At 40.3% G+C, this 7,500-nt stretch overlaps 1 protein-coding gene across 1 annotated transcript in view; it reads right to left on the reverse strand.

Moving 5' to 3' along the window:
- LOC117938277 (disco-interacting protein 2 homolog C-like) overlaps positions 1-7,500 on the reverse strand; it is a gene marked incomplete at its 5' end in the record, with an annotated part of 67,270 nt that overhangs the window by 22,157 nt on the left and 37,613 nt on the right. The window contains 2 exon segments of the mRNA XM_034862800.1: positions 2,083-2,291; positions 2,863-2,999. Coding sequence (XP_034718691.1) covers positions 2,083-2,291; positions 2,863-2,999 — 346 coding nt within the window.

Genomic DNA, 7,500 nt, shown 5'->3' on the forward strand with positions numbered 1-7,500 from the left:
TACTGTATCTGAAGTCTCTTTATATAGACCTTAGTGGTCCCCTAATGCTGTATCTGAAGTCTCTTTTATATAGACCTTTGTGGTACCCTAAAAACCTCATAAAGTGAAATGTTCATCCCAAAAGACCTTTAAAATGTTTAAATCCTATCCTTTTTGTATGTATCTTAAATATTACAGTCACACACTTGAGCATCTTTCTATAAAACTAAATCTTTACATAAACCATCTAATCAGTTTTAACTTGACATGCTTGGACAAATGGACTCTTCCTTCGTTAACGTCTCCAGAAGCCTCCATCTTAAATAGCTCTCTGAAGCGCAACCCGAGCCTGTCGAGTGAAAGATGGATTTCCTCCTCGGTGGCCGTGGACACGATTAAACTTCACTCTATTACTGTTCCTGGATCCGTCCACTGTTGCTGTGCTTTATTAGATTAATAACAAGCGGGGCTCGCTCTCATTCGTCACGCTCACAGCGAATGTTGGACATCTGGCTGCTTTTCAATTTCTGTCGCTGGGATTTAGTTAAAAACTATAATGTGTATATATGTATATATATATATATATATATATGTGTGTAGGTATGTGTATATATATGGATATATATATATGGATATATATATATATATATATATATATATATATATATATAGCAACATAATTATAAATATTGTAAATTAAAGGAATGCAAGAATTAAAGGGGTAGGAGTACATAAGTTTTACTTCTTCCTACTCCTTTTCGCACATGTGATAGAGGTATGTAAACACAGGAAAGAAGGGTACTTTGTTTGTTGTTTTTCTCTCCAATGTTTTTAAACATTGTTTTATTATTTCTTTTTGTTTTATTTGTTTATACTTTCTCTTGCATGTTCGAAATAAAGATATCAATCAATCAATAATTTAAAACTAGCTTCCTTTTATTTAATTTGCCAGCTCCTGCTACGGGAGCCCTGTCTCTGTGTATAGTATAGTGTTTCCTGTGTGTCTCTACAACACGTGACGTTAGACAGCCAATCACAGCCCGTATTAGACCTTGGTAGAAGCATGCTGTAAGATTTACTCCTTAGGTATTTGGAGTATTTAATGACGAGGCATTTTTGGATGCTTGATACTTTAGAGGCAATTCAGTCTGTGCCTAAAACGTATGTGCAGTGCCCTGCTAGGCCATGGACTTAGTACTTGCTCTAGAGAATTACTGGAATTTCTGGATCTTTGTAAAGTATAGCGTGTGGTCTAGATGTTTTCCCATCCTGTACATATTCAAATATTTCTTTTATTTTATTCATATTATTATTTCATGTATATTGTATGTATGTATATTTTTCCTAGTATTTCATTTATATTTATATTTTGCGCTTTGTGACTGATTTTGCTGCCGTAACACCGTGATTTCCCATTTTTCTTAGGATTAATAAACATCTATCTATCTATCTATCTATCTATCTATCTATCTATCTATCTATCAATCTATCTATCTGTCTATCTATCTATCTATCTATCTATCCGTCTATCCATCTATCTATCTGTCTATCTATCTATCTGTCTATCTATCTATCTATCTATCTATCCATCTATCCATCTGTCTATCTATCTATCTATCCATCTATCTATCTGTCTATCTATCTATCTATCTATCTATCTATCTATCTGTCTATCTATCTATCTATCTATCTATCTGTCTATCTATCTATCTGTCTATCTATCTATCTATCTATCTATCTATCTATCTATCTATCTGTCTATCTATCTGTCTATCTATCTATCTATCTGTCTATCTATCTATCTATCTGTCTATCTATCTATCTATCTATCTATCTATCTATCTATCTATCTGTCTATCTCTCTATCTCTCTATCTATCTCTCTATCTATCTCTCTATCTATCTATCTATCTATCTATCTATCTATCTGTCTATCTATCTATCTCTCTATCTATCTCTCTATCTATCTTTCTATCTATCTACTCTATCTGTAAAGTGTCTTGTTATGATTTGACACTATATATAAAGTTGCGTTGAATTGAATTGGATTTGGCACCCAGCCCTACCTGGGCGTGTTGCCCATCATGCAACAGTCTCTCCTCACCTGCCCCTGTAGACGAACTTCATCGGCTCCACGGCCAGCGCCGTGGCGACGATGTCGTCGGCGTTGTGTCTCCGCCCGCTCACCACGATGAGCCCGTCCATCTTCCCGGTGATGAAGACGAGGCCGCCGGGGCCGATGAAGCCCAGCAGGCCGGTCCGCACAAAGGCGTACTCGCTGACCAAACCCCCGCTGGAGCTCACTGGGTAAACCTGCAAACCAACACACACACACACACACACACACACACACACACACACACACACACACACACACACACACACACACACACACACACACACACACACACACACACACACACACACACACACACACACACGCGCGCGCGCGTTTCAGCAGCGAGGTCGCCACGGCAGCAGGCCAGCGCTACAGCTGCTAGAGCTGCATGATAAAATCAGATAAAGATATTTTTAACTTGGGACTTTTCTATTGATAAGGTCCCGCTGCTGCTCTGTAAAGGGGATTTGATCTGATGGCCAAGCAGGCGCTGCAGAGCGACATTAAAGACACACGTTGCAATAGTGCAGAGATTAATGTCCCAAATCCAGACAAAATCATTCTCCAACCTCAAAACAGACATGCAAAACAGTCTGATTTTATGTTTTTAAGTCACAAAATCTTTTTTTACAACATAGTGCTCCAAGCGTGACATCGCTCTAAGCGTTGCATTTTTTTTAGGCTACAACATTGTTTGTGTTTTATTATTTCAAAGACCAAAAAACAACTAAATAATAAAGCCATAAAAACCAACAGCTAGTTCACCTCGAAGGTGTTCTTGGTCATGCCGGTGAGGCCGTAGTAGGAGGTGCCGGTGGCGATGGAGCAGACGCAGAACTCTCCGATCTCGTCCGTCTGACAGAGCAGAGGGATGCCTTCTGGTTTCACCACACACACCAGGCCTGGGGGGGGGGGGGGGGGGGGGGAGACACAGGGACAGACAAATAGAGAGAGACACAGAGACAGACAGACAGATACAGAGACAGAAAGAGAGGCACAGAGACAGACAATGAGAGAGACACAGAGACAGACAGAGAAAGAGACAGAGAAGGAGGTATAGAGACAGACAGAAAGATACAGAGAAAGAGAGCGAGGCACAAAGACAGACAATGAGAGAGACACAGAGACAGACAGAGAGAGACACAAAGACAGACAGACAGACAGATACAGAGACAGAAAGAGAGGCACAGAGACAAACAATGAGAGAGACACAGAGACAGATGGACAGAGAGAGAGAGAGAGCGAGAGACACAGAGAGAGACACAGAGAGACACCGAGACAGATGGACAGAGAGAGAGACACAACAAACAAAGGGTTAACTACTCTCTTTTTTTTCACACAGCGAAACAAATGATGATCCCACCAGGGTCCACTCAGAATGCACCTGTTTATGGGACTAAAGATCTAAAAGTAGGTTGTTCTAACCCAGTGAAGACGTCTACGTCATGTCTGATTCAGCCTAGAACCAGGTTACAGGAAGAACTGGGTTAAGAAGAGAATATCTAAACAGGAATAAAGATGTGATATCGACATTGTTCTGTCCTATAACACAGAATGGCCAAGTGGTGCAAAGTAAATAAGTATATTTTATTTATTGTTTTTTGTTAAAGACACCCCGATCAGACAGAGCGTTTTGCGTTTTGCAGTTATGTTTTTATGTTATTCTTGTTATTCTAGTTATTTTGCCGTGAAGGTGATGACGATGAGCAGTTCTTTCACTCGGGGCGTTCAGGGCGCTGCTGCTGAAACACACTCTGTCTGATCGCTGTCTTTAATTGAGAACTTTTACTTTCCATAAAGTACTTTTTGTTGCTAACACTTGGGTAAAATGCAGGACTTTAACTTGTAACAGTATTTTCTACAGTGTGATATTGTTACTTTTACTGAAGTAAAGGATCTATATCAGGGGGGTCGAACTCATTTTAGTTTATGGGTCACAACTCCCTGATTTAATCTCAAGTGGGCCAGACCAGTACCACAAGGATCAGACTTTATCTGCCACAGAGTGTCTTGTCAGCTTGATATTGGTAAAAGCAAGTTTCTTCTGCTACGACAGCGTTCTAAGGCCGTTAGGAACCAATAATAATGTTACAGACCCGGGAACAAAGGGTATTATTCAGAGAAAAAACTCAGAATATCTAAGATTAAAGTCGTAGATTTTGCGGAAAAAGAACTTGGATATTCTCTGAGATTAAAGTGGTACATTAGGAATTTGAATTAATTACTTTTCAGTATATTTACTGTACTGTTGGGGTTTAAAGGGATTGTGAAGATCCAGGATTTAGCCAAAGACAACTCGACAACTCCTCAGTCCCCCCCCCCCCCCCCCCCCCCCCCCCCCCCCCCCCCCTTCCTGCTCTAGCCCAAACGGTCTACTAAGCCCCTCCCCCCACGAGGGAGAAGGAATGTGTGTACCTGAGCAGTGATAGCTAGACCCCGCCCTCCCCCGGTTCCTGATTGGAGGATCTGAACAGGGAGCGGTGGATTTTTGCATACCGCACTACGGTCTATAGGTGGTGCCAGAGGATTTTAAATGACCTGCTTCATGTAGTTCTACTGGAACGTAGGGTCAGTTTAAGCAAATATGACAGAAAGTTATTTTAATAAGTCTTCGATGCTCTCTTATGGGAGAAAACCTCAAAACAAGCGTATTACTGAGGGTCCAACAGTCACGTGAAGCTAACAGTTTACTTCATTTCTATCTCCCGGTGTGTGTAGTTCCCGTGAGGAACACTGGGTGGTGTGAGTTGGCAGCGTAGATGAGAGCTGAGTGATGTATGATTGGCTGTTATGGATCATAAGAGACAGACATTCACATTCATAAACACACTCATTGCCACAGTGGAGAAACATAGACAGGAGACTCCCACACAAAGAAAAGTTACCTATTTCCTTTTATACATTGTTTAATTTCCAGTGTATATTTTTCTTGTGGAAATGTTTTGTGATATTCAGCAATACATTTTTCTAATGTACATTTACAACACAGTAAGTACACATTAAATGTGAAATAGGCAAAGAAGCTGTGGTGAAAACTACAGTTACTGTCTCAAAATATACACAATTAAGGAGTCCTGGAATATATATTTGTTATTAGTCATTCAAATCAGCATTCTTTTCATTAAAACATCATTCTAAATCCATGATGTTGCTGTTAAGTACATGTTAAGAATACTTTACCTATGCTATTATGTACTTATTTATTTAAATGTAAATAATCGCTGAAACTGTTTGTCTATTAAACGATTTTAAAGCAAAAATCCACTGGTTCAAGCTTCTCAAATATGAACATTTTTGGTTTTCTTTGTCTTTTTATGACACAAAACTTAAACTTTTCGCATGGATTTCTTTTATTAGACCTTGAGAATATAATCAATGTTGATATGAAACGCGTATTGCAGTTCTAATTAAAAACTAATTAAAACTGATTTAATTCAGTACATGACATGTCAGCCAAAGTAATAATGTCAGTGTGGTCGGGATTCTGCACCAGGACCTGAACATATGTAGCCTGGATGCCCGGCCCAACTAAGCCCCGCCCACAGTATTTGAGGTCAGGAAGTTCGGTCTGGACTTGATCCGTTGAGGATCAACTATGCTCCAGCCAGAGCTGGTCGGACCAATCAGACTGTCAGGGCGGGCTTTGAACGATGATGGACAGATGATCAACAGTAGCAGTATGTCACCAAAGAGCGCTTGGGTTGAATTTGTTCACAACAAAGATGGCTGCAAAAGTTAAACATTCGTCACATGCCCCATTGCTCTGATTGGTTGTCGGGCTATCCAATTGAGTGCAGAGGCGTTTTCTTTCCTGGTTCGGTTGCAACACGCCCCCATAATCACAGCCCAGTGGAGCCGGATCAGACTCCGATTCTGACTAGAGTCTGAGTATGATGACATCCGGCCAGAAGAGATGATGTACTATGTCCTAAAAGCTTTTGTATGTCCCGTGTTACCTTGTTAAACTATCTGTGTGACGTTGTCCTCGGAGACCAAACTGAGGTGATGAGAATGGATTGCAGCCATGTTGAATGTTCTCCCGTCTTTGTGGTTTTTTTTTCAGGTATTTGAAGCTCTTGAAAAACATAAAGCTGAAGCCACTTAACTCGCTCAGTCATGAGGAGAGAGAACCCTCTAGAAAAAGGACATTGATGGAAAGGAGAAGGCTGCACATTTACACACCCGTAAAACTAATTTTACAATTTAATGGACTTAATGGAATTTTTTTGCCATTTAGCGCGTGACAACACTTGAAAAACAGCTTAAAAGGGATAGTTTAGCTTTTTTGAAGTGGGGTTGAACGAGGTGCTTATCTGTTGACTAGGTGATGAGGATGTGGGAAACTTTAATGACAGGGGTTGGTGATGTGATGTAACGGATGCTGATGTTGTTGTTTACGATGTTTACGACATTGTTGATTATATTGTGTCAACTTTGTAGGCTCATTTGCACTTTTTCCTACCCTCTGTAGGTTACTTTGACGTTTGACGTTGGACTGTGTGTAGAACTTGTATGTATTTATGTGTCTTGTATGTGTTTATAGGTGCTGCACACCTAATCGCCCACACGGGACACAAATAAAGATGAAGTTGAACGTTAGCACATTAGGTGGCCACTGACACTTTTTTAAATATTAAAGTGATAGATTGGATCCTTTGAAGTGTGTGTGTGTGTATGAGCTACTTGTCCCTAGTCGGAGTGTTAGCTCCAGCAGATGGCAGTCGGCTCTAGGGCTGCACGATATGAGGAAAATAACCAAAACTGTTGGGTCCTTGTAAATTATAGTGTGGTCTAGACCTACTCTATCTGTAAAGAGTCTTGAGATAACTCTTGTTATCATTTTATAAATTAAGTTGAATTGAAATGAATGATTCGTGATATCGGAAGGAATTATCATTTTTTGTACTATTCAGGGTTTCCCCCCGTGTTCTGCAAGCCCGGTGGCCAGCCAGGCCTAAGTTGCCCCCCCATCAGGCCTAAGTTGCCCCCCATCAGGCCTAAGTTTTCCCCCATCAGGCCTAAGTTGCCCCCCATCAGGCCTAAGTAGCCCTGATTTCGTCCATAATTTTGTTTTGTTATTACTGGCTCGCGGGCTTAACAAGTTTTGGAGGGAAACTCTGTTAATCTTATTTTTCATTTAACAATAATAAAATTAAAAACAAAATTAAATGATTATAGTGTGCTTTTGTTTTTAAAGGATCTATACCAAACGAAACCTGTTTTCTTTAGTCTGCAGGATACAATTCGTAGGACCACAATCCTTAATCCAGAATGGTTTGACACAATTTCACCTTTGACTAATATTGCAACTCCCTGCGATTTGGATATTGCGCCAGTTTATATTGCAATTTTGATAAAATTGTGATTATTTGTGCAACCCTAGTCGGCACGACCCCAGTTTGG

This window comes from Etheostoma cragini, chromosome 22 (assembly GCF_013103735.1).
Source record: "Etheostoma cragini isolate CJK2018 chromosome 22, CSU_Ecrag_1.0, whole genome shotgun sequence".
In the NCBI taxonomy this organism is placed as follows: Eukaryota; Metazoa; Chordata; class Actinopteri; order Perciformes; family Percidae; genus Etheostoma; species Etheostoma cragini.